Source organism: Pangasianodon hypophthalmus, chromosome 24 (genome assembly GCF_027358585.1).
Source record: "Pangasianodon hypophthalmus isolate fPanHyp1 chromosome 24, fPanHyp1.pri, whole genome shotgun sequence".
Classification (NCBI taxonomy): domain Eukaryota; kingdom Metazoa; phylum Chordata; class Actinopteri; order Siluriformes; family Pangasiidae; genus Pangasianodon; species Pangasianodon hypophthalmus.
Genome location: NC_069733.1, coordinates 2,887,146 through 2,906,965, shown reverse-complemented (window position 1 = coordinate 2,906,965; position 19,820 = coordinate 2,887,146). Strand labels below are relative to the sequence as shown.

The 19,820-nt window shown below is 39.6% G+C and overlaps 1 protein-coding gene across 2 annotated transcripts in view; it reads left to right on the top strand.

Annotated features, from left to right (window-relative positions):
• The first annotated feature begins 1,585 nt into the window (after positions 1-1,585).
• unc5db (unc-5 netrin receptor Db) overlaps positions 1,586-19,820 on the top strand; it is a 154,107-nt gene continuing 135,872 nt past the window's right edge. For both annotated transcript variants that reach the window (XM_034299177.2, XM_026940090.3), the window contains exon 1: positions 1,586-1,855. In XM_034299177.2, the coding sequence (XP_034155068.1) occupies positions 1,774-1,855 (82 nt within the window). In that variant the 5' untranslated portion in view covers positions 1,586-1,773. The remainder of the gene's footprint in view (positions 1,856-19,820) is intronic.

The window sequence follows — 19,820 nt, the reverse complement described above, 5'->3', positions numbered from 1 at the left end:
ATTCTAAAATTCTATATATAATGGTTTATTAAAATAAGAATTAGCGTATCGTTTGTATATATTAGTGACAGCATTTCTAAATGCTTCATCAACAGTGAGATGGCTTAACACATTTTTTTGAGTGGTTGAACACATAAATTCTTCGATTCAGAATTGAAAAATGATAGTAATAAGTTTAATATTTATAGGGTTAAATGGCACTCCAATTGTGGAGTCATCCTTAAAAAGTCATTTTAATTTATTATGTATTAATCCCATTTATCTTTATCTTTGCCCGCTGGTAGAAAGGACACAGTTTCTGATTTTTATGAATTTTAAGAATATAACACAAGAGTAAGGCAATTAGAAAATCCCAAACGTTTATTTGTTGGATTAGTCAGGTTTTGTCAACGAACCTGGGAAACAACTTACCAGCTGGCAAAAATGATCTACCAGCTTGCTTGTGGTTTGGCAGGTGGTATATTTTTTATGGAAATATAATTAAGAATATTCAAGTATTTTCAAATTATTTAGTTAGAGTACAAAAAAAAAAAAAAAAACAATTCCCGAATATAATAACGAGGTACAATTCTTTAAAGTCTCCATGAAATGGCTTGAAAGCCGTGATATGATTCCATATGTCGATGCATTTCCTTTTGAATCAGGAAGTCAGAGTGACGGCATATTGAAGTGCTGGACTAATTTACACAACAGGGAGAGTGTTAGCTAAAATGATACTGATGACTCTTCCTGATGGAGAAACCCTGACGGTATATAACGACGTTCTCGATCAGTCTCGGGTAGCGACTTTGAACAGCCCCGAGTTGGTAAAACACGTCTCTGAAAAGTCACGTAAGAGAGAACGCACTCAAATTCCACCCTCATCCAAATAAATAAACACCGGAATTGTTACAGAATAGATACTCCGCTAAAACATGCACCAGTGAATCACGTTTGCTGCTAAGGAGCTGCTACGATAGAGCAAGACACGCCTCCGAGGGCGGGACAAATACCTTCTAGAGAGCATTTCATTGGACGAACACAATACTCGTACAAGTTGAGTCATCAAAAATGTTTTAATCGTTTTCCTGGAAGTGAATTAAAATGAGGATATCTCTAAAATCATTATTTTTGTATACTTTTTCCAGATGTAGTCATATTAGTGTCCATAACAATAAGGGTCAGTTACAAAAAGCCCTGAAACACAGTTTGATTTCAGGTACTTTCCACCACTGGGAAACTATATATTTTTCAATCTTTTCAAAGTTTTTTTTTAAATAAAAGGTTAGTTTAAAAGTGCTGTTCTGTTAGTTGAGTCAAACTGAACTTTATTTCATTTCTCTGGTTGTCAAATTCGCTGTTGTTATTGTTGTTGTTGCTATGCTAACTGCAAACTCAACGGTTTCCTTCACGCGCGTGCCACTGAAACAGCTGCGGCTGATGATGATGATGATGCTGCTGCTGCTGCTGCTCACTTGCTTAACCCCGCCCACCTCGGCGCGCTATTGGTTAAGCCGTATCTCTCGGCGCCGCTCTCCTCAACTTGCTATTGGCTGGCTGTCCCACGTGTGACGCTTGAAAGTGCGAAGAGGCAGCTCGCGAGCTGGAGTTGAGCACTCGCGCTTGGGAGCGGAGTGACGGTGGCAGTTGGATAGCTTCGGCTTTAGTATGTGAAGTTATCCTCTTTTTTTTTCCCCCTCTCTCGTTTTTTATTTGGAAAACATTTCACTGAAGCCACTGAGGGTGTAGAAAGAAGGGAAATGTTGTGTATTTGAGGAGGAAAAGACCACAGAGATGCCAGCTCTGAGTACTAGCGGACGCTGTTGGGACGTCGCCTTGCTGCTCCTCCTGTGCGCGGAGTGCGCGTGCGGCCGAGGTAAGCACAACACTGGCGAATAAACTGCGCTTTATTTATTTTTCTTAAAAGATAAACATTTCAAACACGCACAAAAATATTCAGTAGAAACTCAGTCGTATGTAGAATTCATTTCCTGTATTTACAAATGCTTTTCTAAAGCATTCCTGAGTCATTTATTAGAGCGCACGAGGACGTGCTTGTTGGCTCGCGCGGGCTGAATGTGGATTATGAGTAATGATCACCTTGCACGAAAAAAAAAAAAAACACATGTTAAAGCTGTATGGCTGTGTATATATATATATTTTTATATACTGTACTTATTTTTAAATAAATAAGAGTGATGTGTGTGGTTTATAACATGCATATGTCTCGCGCATAGGAAGATGCAACAGGCGCGCGTGCACCACCACCACCATCATCATCACCATCCTTATGCATGAGGAATTAACATTGTTATATTATAGTGATAGTTCCTCCTCGTGTTGGGGTGCCTGAGCCACTGCAGTGCCTCCTCACCGATGCTCAGATGGAGAATAAAGTCCTGCATGCGGATCGAAAACCAAGTTGCACGCTGCACCCTGCTTTCTGCATCCACCACCACCACCATGAAATGTATCACACTCCCATACAGTATGCATACAGTACTCTGGGGAAGCCTACAGAGCAAAAGCCCTTCCAGGCTTGAATGAACACCTCCAGCGTTCGGTGTGTAAATGAGCCCTCCTGCAGTGTTGTATGAGAGGAATGGATTACTCTTGCGCTGTTGCAATCACACCTACAGTACGGAATTAAAGCTCTAACGTTGCATTAATTAACTCTTAGCGTTGGATTAAAGGCGTGCACTGATCCCACTTGTTCCGTTTCAGGCACCATCTGAGTGGCATCCAGTGTTGCAAGATTCTGTGCAAGTCATGGGAAATTTCATAGTTTACGGTTTCGTGCAGCATGATGCATAAAATGTCAGTGGATGAAAAAATTCGGACGATCTCCATCACCATTGTTGCAGTCAAAGAGTGTAATTGTCAAAAAACAAAAAGGGGTGGGGTTATAATTAGTGCCATCAACTCCCAAATACAGGTCCTTTGGCCTCGATCTGCCAATCAATCTTGGACCATTATTACATATCTGGTTCTGGGAGGTGCTAAGGGATTTTCCCCCCATGTCCCCGGTCAGTATTGCAGTAGCTAAATTCCAAATGATTCCTTAATCAGTCTTTATTAAGATTTACTGGTGTCAACTGTCTTAGTGATTGACTGTCAAATCTCAGAGTACTACATGATCTGTGGTTTGGTGGACGTACCGCACCATCTTTCACCCTGGAGAGATCCGAGAAATCCCGCTTTCTCCTGAAAATAAACGAGAGCTCTCGATCACGTGACAAAATGGAGCCTGATTAACCGGCTCTGGTGGTTGTTTCTGCACTATTTTGTACAGAAATAAGAAGAAAGAGAAATCATAGAGGAATTGGTTAAGGAAATGGAAGCAGTGAGGATTGTCTGTTCTGCCAAGAGAACTGGAACTATAGTGCAGTTTCTAACAACAGTTTGGGTTTGACATGGCAAATACTTTTTTATAGAAGCAATGTTGTTATGCTTATAGTAGTTTCTTCTCGGGACTCTCATTCGCTGTTCTTGCTTGAAAATATTTTCACAGTTTATCGCAGTTTCGTCGCAGTTTTGGGTTTGTCGCAGTTTAAAAAAAATCACGAAATGTGCGAGAAGGACACGAGGGCTAAAATCGTAGAGTACATTCTGCATTAGTTGTATATTGTCGTTTGTTACAGATGACGTATTTGAGTCAGGTGTGTTTAGTTTGTAGTTGGGTGGAGTCGAAGTTTCACTTTGACGAATCTTTTTTTTTTTTAATGAGAGAACATTTTTAGCTGTTTTTTTTTTTTTTTTTTTTTTTTTAAATATTTTAATGTTCATATTTTATACAAGTTAAGGTCGTATTATAACTTAAATGTTGGGCTCAGTAGTAGCAGACTCAGTAGCCAATCATGTGCGTTTATGGAATTTATTTAAGTGGAGGCAACTCATGAGAAAGGAAAGAGCTTTCACAGGCTTTTATTTATTTATTTATTTATTTATTTTTAAAAAACTCCATTTTCCCTCCCTGGGCTGATTAGTGACTAAAAAAAGTAAAAAAACAGAACGTGGCACTAGTCAAAAGTGGTGACATGAACACAGTGATGTGTTTTATTTATAGCCATTAAGAGTTACACACTAAAAGGGAAGTGTTGTCACCTTTCAGTGATGTTTATCACTTATCTGTACCTTGGTAAGCAACAGATTTTAAACGGCATGACCTTGAACACCTCTACACCGGAGTGTTAAACGAAGCTTTTTGCTTTCCCATGTCCAGCCACTGTGCTGAATTACCTGCAGTAGCAGGAAGTCTAACAGTGTGAACTGAACACTGCGGTGTTGATTTAAATTGCGTGTTGTGGATTAGCATGTATAGAGTTGAAATAACTCTCCCCGGGTTTAATGATCTCCAGTAGCGTTGATTTAATGCCCAACACAGGAGGTAATGCCACCATGTAAGAGTTAATTCCTCACAGTTGGTGTTAATTCTGCCTCGCGGATTTCTCCACGTACGTTATAGCTGTCATCTCGCCCCGAACCGTTACCTTTCGCTCTCGGCGTATATCACAGCGGCAAGCGTTATTAAAGCTCTGCTTCAGTTTTACACGTTTACAGAGCATCAGGAAGTTTCCATGCATAAATTAGTGTGTTTTGTTTTGTTCTAAAATATTCGTATATATCTGTATATCTGTTCCACCTGAGATAAAACATCTCTTAGGTTGTTTTCACATTTGAGTGTTTTTTTTTTTTTTTTTTTCACGCTTCAATATTAAAAAGAGAAAAGGCGAGGAGAAAAAAAAAGCAAAAAAAAAACAAGGCACCCTCAAGGACGTCGTCTTATCGTGATCTCAGTGTAGGTTTATGTTTCATCCAAGGCTAGAGAAGGACAGTGAATAGAAGCAGAGAATCGTGCACGTGAACACAGCCTGCCGGGTGAAGGTCGAAGCGAGTCGTTTCCACGCCCGTTCCCGAATCCATCACCTGCGCCGGTGTGCGCGCTTGCATTTACATTTAAATGAAACCAAACGAGCGAACATTGGCAGATGAAATACACTAGCGCTACCGGTAATAAAAAAAAGCGCCGCCGCCTTGTTTCTTGGAGGGCCGATCTCCCCAGGAAGCGGCATCATTTAAACGGCGATGTCGAGTAATTTATGAGCAACGATGACTCTCATTTATGCAGAGCCGTGGCGTGAAAAAACAGCGGGATAAATCCGGATACGGACTTCTGACCTACACGTGGCCTTATCAGCTCGCCGCGAGTGAATGATGTCGGAGCATATCAGTGTCACAACCTGGATGATCAGTCATATCTACTCTACTCTAAAAATGGCGCCGCGTGCTCCTTCGAATGACCCCCATTCGTTTCGAACGCCCACATTTGGGCCTCTTTGTCCAGGCTAACGTTTTCACACAAAGATCAGCATTAGATTAGCATCTCTGCCTCTCCTATTGTCGCTTGAGAAGTGATGAAGCGATTCATTAATCAAAGCTATGAGAGATAATCCATCTCAGTTTTCCAGCGTGTGTCGCGTTGGCATTTATTTTTTTTTAATCCCGAACAACTTCAAGCTCAGAGCTGAGCTGTTGCTCACAGCCCGAGCGTTGGCTTCCTGAGATTTGACCCCCATGACCTTCAAGTCACAGACACGTCTCCCGTCATCTTTAGCTGCCTTTTTAGGTTTGTGTGTCCATGCGTGTACTGTGTCACACTGGTCTGAGATTGCTCTCTGCTGCTTCTTCTTTTTAAAGAAGCTTTCTTTTTTTTTTTTCTTTTTTTTTTCTTTCTAAACCTTTGACTGCAACTGAACTAACAAACTAAATACATTTCACTTGGGATCTGGAACACACTCGCAGGCAATAACAGCCAAAAAAAAAAAAAAAACGTAAAATGGAAATCGTTCCAGAAATGGAGCTGCGAAATTTATTGAAATCTCTGCGATTGTTGGCACTTGGGACGGGAACTGCAGCCTGATTGGCTACAGTGATGTTGTGGGCGTGAACTTAGTTTACTTACAGAGACTGCGAAGTAACACACGATCAAACTAAATTCTTCGCTGTGCTCCGCATCGAAACTTCCTGTTTCCAAAGGAAATTAAGTCAACATACAAAATCAAACTAGCGTCTTCATCACGTGACGTTTCATTACCTGAAGTCGTAAGTGTGATCATGCTAATCCATCCCCAGGTGTGATTTATTAACCTTTGGTTACTCGCTAGCATTAGCGCTCTGTCAGCTTGAGTACATACACACTCTCCATTCTTATTCTACCCCCGTCTCTGCTTCAGCACAGCTCAAAATCATTCACTTATCAGCGTGTTAGCTGCGTTTGTGTCTGTGGGTTCTTCTGTATTCCAGCTGTCTGCAGAATATCTGTGCAAAGTGTCCTTGAGGTTTTTTTTTTTTTTTTTGTTTAAATAAATGAATTTTCTTCAAGCAGATCTGAAAAGCCACTAGAAAGGGATTTGGTCCTGAATGGCTGTGAGACAGGTGCACGCTTCCGAAAGGCATTTGGAACACGTGTAACTCGTGTATTACTGTACGTACACTATTAACACTGCTACCATGAGACTAGCGTGCGTTTGCTCCATTTATTCTGAACGTGTCGGAAGTCTGGAGCTGGGACGTGGGAAGTCTCCTGCGGATGCAGCAGAGATGCAGCAGAGTTTGATGGAGCCGTGACAGACAGCGTCAGCTCGTCTGCTGTCATCTCCACTCCCCTCGTTCCTCCCTCTCTATCTCTCTCTTTCTCTCTTTCTCTCTCTCTCTCTCTCTCTCTCTCTCTCTGCAGTCACTCTCAGTCTTTCCCCTGCCCTTCCCAAGACTATTGAAGATGATTACAAGCCAGCGCAAGAGATAAAAATCTAATAGAGGGTGAAAATCGATAACGAAAATATGAGGAACAGTGCACAGTATAGGACGCTCCGTGTGTGTGTGTGTGTGTGTGTGTGTGTGTGTGTGTGTGTGTGTGTGTGTGTGTCCAACTTAAAGGGCGAACAAAGTATGCTATGCAAGGGACTATCTATCTATCTGTCTGCCTGCCTTGCTGTCTATGTATCAGTTTTTCTGTCTGTCTGTATAAGGAATAACTGCAGTGTACTTAAGTAATTATTGTGCAAGCAAATCTATCTATCTATCTATCTATCTATCTATCTATCAGTCTAGGGAGTAACTGCAGTGTACTTATTGTACACGTAATTGTACTTATTGTACACGTAATTATTGTGCAAACAAATCTATCTATCTATCTATCTATCTATCTATCTGTCTGTCTGTCTACTGCAGTGTACTTAAGTAATTATTGTGCAAGCAAATCTATCTATCTATCTATCTATCTATCTATCTCTCAGTCTAGGGAGTAACTGCAGTGTACTTATTGTACACGTAATTATTGTGCAAACAAATCTATCTATCTATCTATCTATCTATCTATCTATCTATCTATCTATCTATTGCAGTGTACTTAAGTAATTATTGTGCAAGCAAATCTATCTATCTATCTATCTATCTATCTATCTATCTATCTATCTATCTCTCAGTCTAGGGAGTAACTGCAGTGTACTTAAGTAATTATTGTGCAAGTAAAGGTATCTCTATCTATCTATCTATCTATCTAGCAACTGTAGAGTACACAAGTAGTTATTTCATGTAGTAAAATTTATGCACAAAATTTCTAGAGTAACAAGATGTTTCAGAAAGAAATGTCCTTCATCAGCAGCAAGCAAAGAGACCTGTCTGTCTGTTTGTCTGTCTCTCTGTCTGTCAGTCTGTCTGTCCATCCATGTTATTATCAGCAAAAAGACTAAAATGTGTGTATAGAAACACATGTATAATATCTTCACCTTCTTCTTTTCCAAAAGAGAGAGAGAGAGAGAGAGAGATATGGGGGGAGTTGGGGGGACTTTGGATGGCTCTGACCTTCACTCCTCACACGCAATGTTGATTTACAGCAGTATTATTGGAAAGCAACTCAGCTTATTAGAGCTGATGGAGGAAGGGCTGTGTTTCATTCTTGTATTGTCCTTGGTGAAGTGTTCTATTTTAAAATGACTTGATATAATCAGAACAACTACGTCTCCTTTCAGTGACGTATTAAAGAAAAAAAAAAACCATACAGCGTGTTAGTAAGGTGTCGGGCCAACACGAGCCACCAGAACAACTACAATGGCGTAGATTCTCTAAATCTCTTCAACTGTACTGGAGTGATATCTCTCAAACATGCCGCTCCACAGGCCACGGCATATGATTTACTATTATTTATAACCTGGGGATGAGGGCGGAGTCATCCCGGAAGAGACCACACCCACCAGCATAGAAATGTTTGATCACCTTTATCCTGTGAGGAGTCAGAAGAAGAGCAGTATTCATTTGTTTCTTTTTATAAGGAGACAAGTGAATACAAACCCCAAACCATGCCAGCGAAATAAGTAAATGCCCCCGCCTTGACCCGATTCCTTCACGTGTCTGATTTTCTACAGCATGCATACATGTATCCTTCCCTGTCCTACACACCCCATAATCCAGTGCATCAGCAGCCTGTCTGTAAAACCCAGGCAATTGTTTCGACTCAAGATTATTCAAGATTCTGATGAGAAATAACTGGTGCAGTCACAGAGCATTCATTCAGTTTTCCCCTGTGCTACATTATTCCATCTCCCCTAAAGGACTTTTGGGATTAGCGCCCATTAGCATATGTTTGTATCTTGGCAACGGCGTGACACATTGCAGCCTTCAGAGCGTGTCTCAAACAATTCCTTTACTTCAACGCGCTGCCTTCTAACACACTGACTGAGACAACATAAGGCATCAAGGCCACATCCAAAATTTCAGTGCGTGTTCATTTCTGCTTATCGTTCATCAGTGTCATCCGTTTCCGATCACATCACTGCTGTGCCTGAGACACTCGAGAGTGGTCTACCACCCAAACACGGGTGTTGAAGTTTGAAATAAAACAAAAAAAAAAAAGAAAGAAAAGGAAAAAATCTCATAATTGTTCTTCTTTTATTATTTTTGAGAGCAATTTTTTCCATAAAATCTCTTACGCTGTCAGTATTTATTACATTATAAGCTGAAAGAGTGTGTGTAATATGTAATGAGGCGAGGCAGGACGCTAATGTTGGTGATCAGTGGTTTTTTTTTTTTTTTGGTCCAGGACAAAAGACAATAATCGTAGTTGTAGTCCGTAGTTTAGGTCAAAAAACACGCAGGCAACAATACCGGAACTGGAATAATCCATAACCAAAGTTGAAAAATATGAGTTTAAAAAAAAAACAATTGGATTTACATGAAAACAAGGTTTGGAACAATACAGAAATGTGCGGTAAGACTTCGTAATGAGACAAAGAAGCAAGAGGGTATACATAGACATAATAATCAAGGGCTCAACACAGAACAGGTGCACACATTAGAGAAACAACGACATAAAAGGAGCAGAGACAGGACCAAAACCAAAATAAATGCAAATGACAAACAAATAAAAAAGCACATAGTGGACAAAGAACAAGCACTAGCAGTTGGAGGTAGCAATGTAGCGTGTTTATAGCAGTAGCGGATTACGCAGCCGAAGGGCTTTCAGCGCAATCACGTGCCTGTGCTGAAAAAATGGAGGGTGCTGCAGTGTGATTTAGGGCGAGTCCACAGAAACAAAAGACGATTATAGACAGAAATGCATTTTATTTACTATTTTTTTTAATTTGGTGAGGTAGTCAGCTAACTGTGACACCAAGACAACCCAAATCTCGCTCAGCGGTGGCCCGGTGGTGTTTCCTTTGACGTTAATGGACGCTAAAAAAAAAACTGGAGACAGTATGTCACAACTGGTTACTCACACAAGTAGCATATCTCCAGCGAGCTCTTTTTCCGGAGCCGATGTTATTTATTTATTTATTTTTGCAGATGGCGCTCAGCAGATGAGCTTTTTATCAGCCTTGTTTATCAGCACTCAAACCCAGCCCTCGTCCGACCCGCCGCGTTATTTACAGCTCTGCGGAAAAACCTCGTCGCCCTTCTGTAACTCAGTTTACACACACGTCATAAAAGTGAACGAGAAACGGCCCGAGGGTTTCTTCCCCTCGTTCGTGTTGATGTATGTGTTTGTTCGGACCTTTACGAGGTTTTCCCGAGCTTGCAGTGGCACCAGAAGTTGTGCCGCACCATTCGCGAGCTGTAAACGCGAGAACTTCTCACATTATTGCACTTTTTAAGGCTCAAACAGGTAAACGATGGATCAGGTGAATGAGGAATGGCTCCCGTCTCTTTTCCCTGTGCATGCTGATCAATTTGTTTATGAGGTGTTTTTATGACTTTTTAGAGCTTGTCGTCGCACCGAAAGAAGATGCTGAAGGTTTAAACTGCTATAAAACGTGCTGGAACTTTTTAACTTAAGTGCTTCTGTTATTAGTGTGCTTCTTTAGGTCCAATTACGTGAACTAGATTCAGGCGAGAAAAGAACATCTCAGGAATTTCTTGTCCATGGTACTGTATTTAGATCTTTATGATATTTTAGTGCACATATTATTGTGCTTTTTATGCTTAAACATTAAGTAAATAAGAATGAAATAAGAACGAATGGGAAACGGAATCTCCTCGTTCTCCTGTACGGCGTTCCAGAGCATGTGTGCTTCGTATGTTTTAAAGCCGTTCACTTTAAGTGATTGTTTCTCTTATTGGTGCAATCAAGTGAGCGAGTGAAAGCCTGAGGAATTTTTTTTTTTTTTAACTCGCTGATGTATTAGTTCATTTGGATGTTTACGGCGTTTCAGAGCTCACAACCGTGTCAGATAATGGCGTCCACCTCTTCTTTTATAAACGCACGAGCAGAATGTGATTAAGCGACTAAACCGAACAAGAAACGTCCGAAGAATGTCTTCACCTTCTCCACACTGACACTGATGGCAGACATTTTGTGTGATTTCCCATCATTACTTGTTCTTAATGACGCACCGCGGAATTTTATACGTACACGTTAACCCAAACACCGTGCAAAAAAAAAAGAAAAAGCGCGTTTCAGTGTCAGTGTGAACAGACTGTAATACAGCCTTCCATCACCTGCTTGATCTCTCTTTCTGTTCGACATATGGAGGCTAAGCTGTGTTTGGAAGCACTGAGAGAGAAACACGGAGAAGCTGTGACAGTGTTTGCGGGCATCGTGCTGTAAACACACACACACACACACATGCGCGAACACACACCATTCAGACACGGTGTACCGTGCCCAAGCTATTGAGTCAGTTTATTTGACTTATGTATCAGTTCTGTTATTTCGGTGGTGTTTGTGTTTTCGTTTTGGCCGTCATTTTATATAACACTCATTTCATCCTCTAAAAGCATTATATTTTATTATATTAGAAATCTACATGCACAGCAATAGATTTCAGCTGCAGGATTTCAGGAAGATATTAAATATATTTCATTTTGTCCCTTAACCCTTTTATGCATAAATGCATCATAAAATAACATCTTCAGTGTTTTTTTTTGTTTGTTTGTTTTGTTTCTATTTCTACATCTATTCAAATGTTTTCATCTTTTTTTCTTTACTGCACATCATGTGAATTTGGATTTTTTCCCAAATAAATATCACTTATGCTGCAAAGTAGATGGATTGTCCATGTGTAGGAGGAAAAAAAAACTAAAACATGAAACGTGAAATAATAATAATTTAAAAAAAAAGTTTCAATTTTTAAAATATTGATATATCTTTTTTCCAACAAAATATTGCAATATTCCTGATGCAAAAATAAATTTTACACCTGTTGCATGATTTCAGAGGTAAAAAAAAAAACCTGTTATCTCTTTAAAAAAAAAATATTTTAAATAAGCCAAAGAGTTCACTGGAGTCTGGAACGAAAAATATTTGTTTTATTTAACTTGATCTTGTGTCTTCCTTAAAACAGCCTTAAATTGTCTGTCTGAAAGTGTGGACGAAAGGGTTGGAAGCATTTTTACATTCGATCCCAGCCGTTACTGTGTCAGATGGCTGACAAAATTGACCACGAAATTACCCAAAATCAAAGCCAGAAGAACACAGATTGCGCTTTTCAAATGAGCAAAATAACACATCTTTTGCACCCTTTCTTTAATAAATATGCAATTTGGAGTGTTTCTTGTTAAAGGTTCAAAATATAGGGTGGAGTCAGTGCAAATTTACTAAACCTTAAAGTCATTTCTGGATGATGAACATGTGTGTAAAATGAATACGACTGAAGGGCAGGTACTAAATTTGTGGAAGCCTGTTTCAGCCAGCGGAGAATAAAACAAAACTATTTAATAAGAGAATATATTAGCAGTTCATCTATTTGGCAGCACAAAAAAGACATTACTTATCATTTTTATCAACTGATTTTAACTGATAAATTTCCTTAGATTTTACTATTTATGTACGTTTGTTCTTAAGCTAACGTGATACACCTACATATTCTATCATACTGCCTAGTATTTATTTAAACTAACACTTTGGCTAATGCATGATCTTGAACTTTGAAATATTAACAAAATAATAAAGCAAGTCCACATTACGACTTCTTATTCTCGCAATTAACTTACGTACTCGCTGCACATTCACACCCGATCGCCAGCAGCGCTCAGACAGTTTACATGTGATATATAATAAGTGTAATTATTTCTCGTGAATCAGCTGCAGGCTGTCCATTAAGTGCACAAGCTATTTTATTAAAACCTAGCACCAACAAACAACCGAGTTTAGTTTGTAAAATATTTTTAGTTATTGATGTGATGCGTGTAAAGAAAAAAAAACAGGATCACGCAGCTAATTGAATAAAAGCTAAAAATAAAATGCCAACCCCCAGCAGCTCCAGATTTACCGAGGGGAATTAAGTGAAAAAGATCCGGCTCTCCTGGTCGCTCTCACGGAACAGCGTGGCAGCGATGAAGTGTTTCGACGTTGCTTTAATGGAACGGGCCGTTGTGTGTGGGAGTCCACAGTCACAGCGGTTAAATATAGAGCCGAGCGGTCAAATAAAAGTGATGCGTTATTGTTTTTCTCACAGTAAGGCTGACATTTATGTGTTCGTGCCCCTCATGCATATTACTGGCGTAGTTAATTATGGTTTAAAATAGCGTGGAAGGCTGAGAGCGCCAAACCTGATCTCCTCACGCTGGCTTACGCCAAGGCAGCAGAACCTTCTACAGGTTGCGTTTTTGGTTTTATAGTTGAGATTGAGATGTTCGGAGCTTTTTGCAGGCTGTGTATCATGGAAAGGGGGTGGCATCCTAAAACAGGAAGTAGTATGGACTCGAGATTCAAAGCAAATTTTTAAAAAAAATAACAAATGGTTTGAGGTGACATGATCACTTTTTCCCATTTCATTCCTTTTTGATGTGGCTGCTGTGATTGTCGTCATTGTGTTTTTTAGAGTGGGTGTGTATGTGTGCGCGTGTGTACAAGGGTTCAAGTACACCATGACCTGTAATATATACACTTTATATTTGCACTATTGATTTGTAAAGAGTGTTTTGGTCCCTGAAAAGCAGCGCGATGGTGTGGTCAATAGATGTTATGAGTCATATCATCTAGCCCTATTGGTTTTTTTTTTTGTTGTTATTGTTGTTGTTTTTGTTCGTTTTTTATAATGTATGAAATGTATGTGTTTTAAAAGTTGCAAGTGAAAAAAACCATCATGCTGTACGTTACTGAAATAAAAAAATAACAATGGAAAAAAAAATGAACTGATTCAAAATTGAATCGTGGCACAGTAAAATCAAAATTGAATCGAATCAAATCAAAATGATTCAGTGATTCAGATCTGGACAGCGATAATATTTATAAATTTTTTTATTTATTTATTTATTTTTCATTTTAACCCTCTCACTTTTGTCCAACTTTTCAACCGGAATAAACACCCATGCGTGATGTTTCACACACCAGAGAAAGAGAGAGTCGTTAGCTACCAAAGTTCACATAATCCATCCGGCGTGCTCACCTAATCCACCCATAATCACATAATCCATCCCGGATCGTTTTGATGGTTTTCTCCGCCTGTCTCTGTTTACTCACACGTTCACTGAGAAGCGGTTCTACTCTGCGCTTCTCCGCCGGGATCGTGTAGGTGTGATGATAACAGAGCTGTTGAGAGAGTGTGTGTGTGTGTGTGTGTGTGTGTGTGTGTAGGGAGGGGGAGGGAGGTGCGAGCAAACTTTGATCACGATGCTGTTCATTGATTTGTGCACTTTTTTTTCCTGAAGTTTGTTTGTTCTTCGTTCTTTCCGGTGATCCCTCGAGTAATGGCCTCGACCCTTCGTATCTCCTCCAACTCGTCTGTTTTGCATGCCTTCCATCTTCAGCAAAAAAGAAACCGCTGCCTTTCTTGCCTTGGTTCTGCGTGGCCTCGGGGCTTTTCCGTTTGTGTTCGTTCCAAGTTTCGATCTTCGCAGGCCTTTTCACTTTGTAACAAGGCCAAAAGTGCCACGAGAGTGGTTTTATAGTAGGCAGCGCCGCCTCTCACCAGCATCACGCCCCTCTTTGTTGGTTTAACCTCCACCTACTTCACTGCGAACGCTAATTTCTCAGCTTTTGAAGCTGGAGTTAAGGTATAGAGAATTAAAGGAATAGTACTAATGTTTGTTTGGGGTCAAAATGAAGCACTTGAAATGAAGTATGAAATGAAATGATATATGAAATAAGTAAGAGTTTATACACTTTGGGTGTGCTGTTATAGGAAAATAATCAACCGCCGGGTGACGTGATGAAGCGGAGTGAACCCTAGTTTAGAGTAAACATGTCTGAGATGATAAGATATTGGAATAGGACACATTTTAAACCACATCAGTCTCAACAACAGATGAAAAGATTCGACCCTGGGCAGCGAGACAGAACAAGCTGAAAGCACCTCACCATCAGGATCAGATCCTAAAGAGGCTCGCTGGAGCTGAAAGTGACTGCACGCGTGTCCTTCGCGCACCACCGCAGTGATTTAACGTCATGCAAACAGGGGAAGGCCACACACAAAGAGGAGCCATCTATCTATCGTTCCTTTCCTGCATGCGCAATCTAATAAAGCACTAAGCAATAAACCAGCTTCCTTCAAATCCAGGGGCAAATATCAGCTCATAAACACAGCACGAAGCTCAGACAAAGGGCATCGAAACGGCCTGCGGGGAAAGCCTGCTTCACGTCTCTGAAATGAAGTCCTACAAGATGTTCACCAGACGAGCACCTCGAATCCCGGCTCCAACCTAAACGCCGCTACTAATTGCCGTGGCAGTTTATTAGCGAATCAAGCGCCGGGCATCAATAATGCAGGCGTGGTTGCTCAACACCCTCATTTGTTTGTGTAAATACCTCAATGATATTTACATGGGCAAGCATGTATGAATTTTGAATAAAGCCTAATTAATGGAAGCACATTGATCACGCGCTCGGTTCGGAGCTCAGATAATTAACGCGGCTCGGTGAAATATTTATGCCGTCTAGAGTAAGCACGTCATCGAGAGCAGCCACGCAGAAATATAAACTGCAGTCCAGCTATTAAATATTAAAAGGGAACATTAATCTAAGGCCTTGTTTTGCGGTGCTAGAGGCTGGAGATTGATACCGAGCACGGTTAAAGCCGTTTTAATCATTCGGCCGCAGAGTCACAGGAGGTCACACACAGGGTCAGTGTGGATTTAATGGAGCTTTCTGGCTATTTTTAGTCATCCGTTCAAACCTGCTGTCCAATTTCCAGCTGTTTTGTCAACCGCTCTTTTAAATAGCTAACGCACGTTAGTGAAAAACACGTTCTGCTGCGAAATATTTGCTGTACAATATGGACCAATGACATTTGCCGTATTTTAAACCACAGCACTGTTGAATTCTTTCTGACTATAGGTTTATGGAAATATGTTACCGTTTCTATAGTAACAGCTAATTCACAAGGACTTGTATGGCAGATTCTGCACATGCTCTAATAATAAATGTTATATATATACATATATATATATATATATATATATATATATAGTGTGTGTGTGTGTGTGTGTTTAATTTTTTTAACAATGAAAAATGTATAGTTGTAGATCTGGTGAAGTTTTCTGTAAGAGAATTTCTTTAACGTTGATGGAAGGAGTCTCCAGCGTCAGCGCTTTGTAAGTCAGTAAGTTGTGTTTGCGGTTTCTCAGGAACATGACAAGCTGTATTTTTTTTTTTTTTTTTTGTCTTCTTAAGAGAGAAGAAAGAGAGACTGGTGAGGAAACAATTATTTATAGCTGCTACAGTGTACAGTGTTGCTGTGGTTGAAGAGGAATAAAACTCTTCAGGACATGCTTTTGGGGTGTAACAGTAACAGTTTTTTTATTATTATTTAGTATTACAATGTTACATTGGCCAAGTTTTTCTCTGATTTCTCTGAAAATATTGTACGAGCCGCACGCAGATGTTTTTAGATGTTTTTTCCGATGGTTTTTAGAACATTGCTGGAATGATTTCCTTTAAAAGAACCTGTTGAAACCAGGGGTTGGAAAATTCTTTAGCCGCACCACCAGGCAAGTGAAAGCTCCAGTGTTAATCTGAGGCCCAATTAACTAAGCTGAAAAGACAACTGTGGAAAGTAAGCGAGTACTTGCATCCGGATTTGACGTGGCCAGAGTTTTTAATCCTGCTCTGACGAAGTGTCTGATGAAAAAGCATATGGTGGTAGAAAGCCTCTCATCTTGGCTACGAGCTGCGGGGTTCTCTCATCGCCCCCGAAGACGCTGTTTGAGTCTGACTAGCGTCTGTTTGAACTGCGAATGAAAAACATGTGACATAAATATCATATCACGATACCTGAAGACGTTTTTACGATACGTGATATGTATTATGGTGTGTAGGTTTGGTAACCGCATTTTTATATCAATTCTAAGTTTGTTAGTTAAATTATACTGTATTGTTGTTATTTTCAGATATCGTGATATGATATTTTTGTCATACCAGCTAGTCATAGAGAACAAATCTTTCACTTCTTTTGAGAAGGTGGATGGATGTAAAGCTTTTATTTTATTTAAATGAACCTATAGAATGCTCTGGTGTGGTGTGATTCCTTTTGCTCTTCATGTTTTATTTCCTTTGTGATGTATTTTCTGCGAGAGACTTCTTGTGATTTTTCCCTTCATGGTGTCCTCATCAGTGCCAAATGAGATGTTTGACTTTGCTGATGAGTCACATTACTCCGCCTGTCCTTCGCCTCGTTTTTTTTTTTTTTTTTTTTTCTGTTCTTATTACAAAATGTAGGTCAGAACCGTTACATTTGTACAAGCTCAGACCTCCAGTTCCCATCGTGAGGAACGATGCGTGGATGGTTGCATGATTAAGTCCCATCGCGGGTATCACTGACTCTCGAACACCAGGGGACGTTAAATGAAATAAATATGGCGGCCCGCCAGCTTATTTTGACTCAGGCACATAGCTGCCTGAAATAGGCTCCGAGGCTTATTGCCTGAGCTTCGGCTTTCCCCTTCGTGTGACCTCATGAATAAATATTGGTAAACCAATTTCTCCAGATTCCGCAAGTTTGCAACAGACTTTTTCTTTTTTCGCGTGCCAACTGGCAGCCGTTTGACCAGCGTAATTCTAAAACAAATCAGGTAGCATCAGCTAAACAGGATATTGGAAGGGTTTAAGATGAATGGCACGCGCATAGGTTGCAATCAGACGCATCCTGGTGTGGCTCCACATTAATTTGCCATTATGTTGGGCTTTGTGCCATCTCAGAGAGTCATTAAATTAATACGCGCACCTTGACGAACACCGGCCAAAAACTAATTGCATCGACTGTGCGCTTAACACTACGCTAATCTGAGATCACTTACAAGCTCTGCTCTGCATAGTGAAAATCTCTCTCTCTCTCTCTCTCTCTCACACTCTCTCACTCTGTCTCTGTCTTTTGTCTAAGATGCGATGAAGAACTCTGCGCTGTTAAGCTTGTGTCAAAATGGAAGGTGTGCTAATTGATCCTCTGTAAATCAAACAGAATATTAATTGTCTCACACTCCGCTTTTAATTTTGTTAATGTGCGTGTTAAGAGCAGTGCACAAAAAAAAAAGAGCATTGCACCCACACACACAATTCAAACCAGAACTGTCACATTTCAGATAAAATATTAGTGAAATTTTCACGCATGAAGGCAAATCCACATGTTTAAGATCCCAGATTCGAATTGAATCACCTGAACATTCAGTCTAGGAATCCACCATGTTCTACTGCTTAGCTTTGTCTCCTTAGGGCAATCCTTAAGGGTTCTGTGTAGAACTAGAGAGGGGCGATACGATGATGTAATATTGATATCATAATTTTTAAAATTAATATTTGAATTTCATTAATATTTAATATTTCAAATAATATATATAATTTACTTTTACTGAGATTTTTGTAATTACACATTTTGACTTAATCTTTTTTTTTTTTTTTTTACTGAATTATTAAATGGAGAAAAGTTAAAATTTAATTACAAATAATTTTCCTACTTTATCAGTGTTAAATCCATGCTTTTATTTAATATCAACATATATCTTTCAGGGTTTCACTGCGTTATCGCTGGCAGTTTTTTAACCATCCGAAATGTATCACGATGCGTATCGAGCGTTTTAGAAATGTCTTTATTGGACCTATGAAGGAAATATGAAATTATGATCATATATGCTTTTCATATGTGTTGAATTTCTTCTGAATATATTCTCTAAGTACAAGATAGTTAACTTTTTATTGTGGAATGTTTAACAGTATTAAAATACTTTAAAGCAAGCAAAAAAATACCCGCTTCTGTGCAGCAACGCAAACATAAATGTCAGTCCCGGTTACGCTGGAAACTTCAGTTTATTTAGAACATCGCATGTAGCTAGCTCATGTCAGTAATATTTAATGCTAATGTTATGTGATGTTAGCTAGAATTTTAGCGAAAAATGTTTATATATTGTAATGTTCACTCACACTTTTTAAAGCACTACTTCATACTAATACTGTAAAATTATGATAAATGCATATGACATGACGATTCATGCACATCCATATATTTTAGTGCCGTCTGTTAGGTTAGGGAATCGGACTTTGTTAAAAGAATTGTTCTTAGCCTTATCAAAACCCATTTCTAATTGTCACCTGTTTAATCAGCAGGCCACTCTTGTAGGACACTTCCAGAGACATCAGTTCATTATCTCTGTCTGTAGCACAACACTGACACTGTAACAATTTCATTTCTTTATCATGCTGGTAATTCATCGCATCTCCGTTTCAAATCAGTGCAGAATAATGAAACCCCCAAGTGGAAGTTAGTGGGAAGAATGGTGTTGATTTTGACGAAGTGCAGCTTTCACGGCATGCCAAGAAAAGGTGCTTTCACACTCCAGTTGAGAATTCGTCAGAAAAAAAAAAAAATCAACACATGAAACATGAAGCGCAGTGTAAATTTCTGCAATGTTTGATAAAAAAAAAAAGAAAAAAGAAAACAAGAAAGCTGAACTTCACCTGACTTTTTGCTTTAAACAATCTCCTCCACTTTGAAAAAATAAAATCTAGATTAATCCCAGCTGTCCTTTTTGCTGTCGGAAATAATTTGATAAATGACATTTTGTGGCCACGGCTTCAGGCCCGGCATCTCGCTTTGATAAATGTTACTTTCCTTGGGTTGTCTTCAGTCAAAGGCCTTTCTTAAAGGCCACCTTCGTCATCATCACCGCTCGCCTTTGATGAGACGGAACCTGCTACTGTTATTGCAGATGTAAAGAGCGGGGAAGAAACGCACCGACAGACGTAAATGTCAGCATGAGCATTGTAGGCGCTCGCGAAGATATTTAAGACGGATGCAGATTTCTTCACTTATGCGATTTTAGACTTGTGTGAACTCTCTGAACCGATAGTGTTGCATGTAATATGAGTTTTATTCAGCTGTCAATCTCATGGAAAATTAAAGTTCTGAACGCAGAAAAAA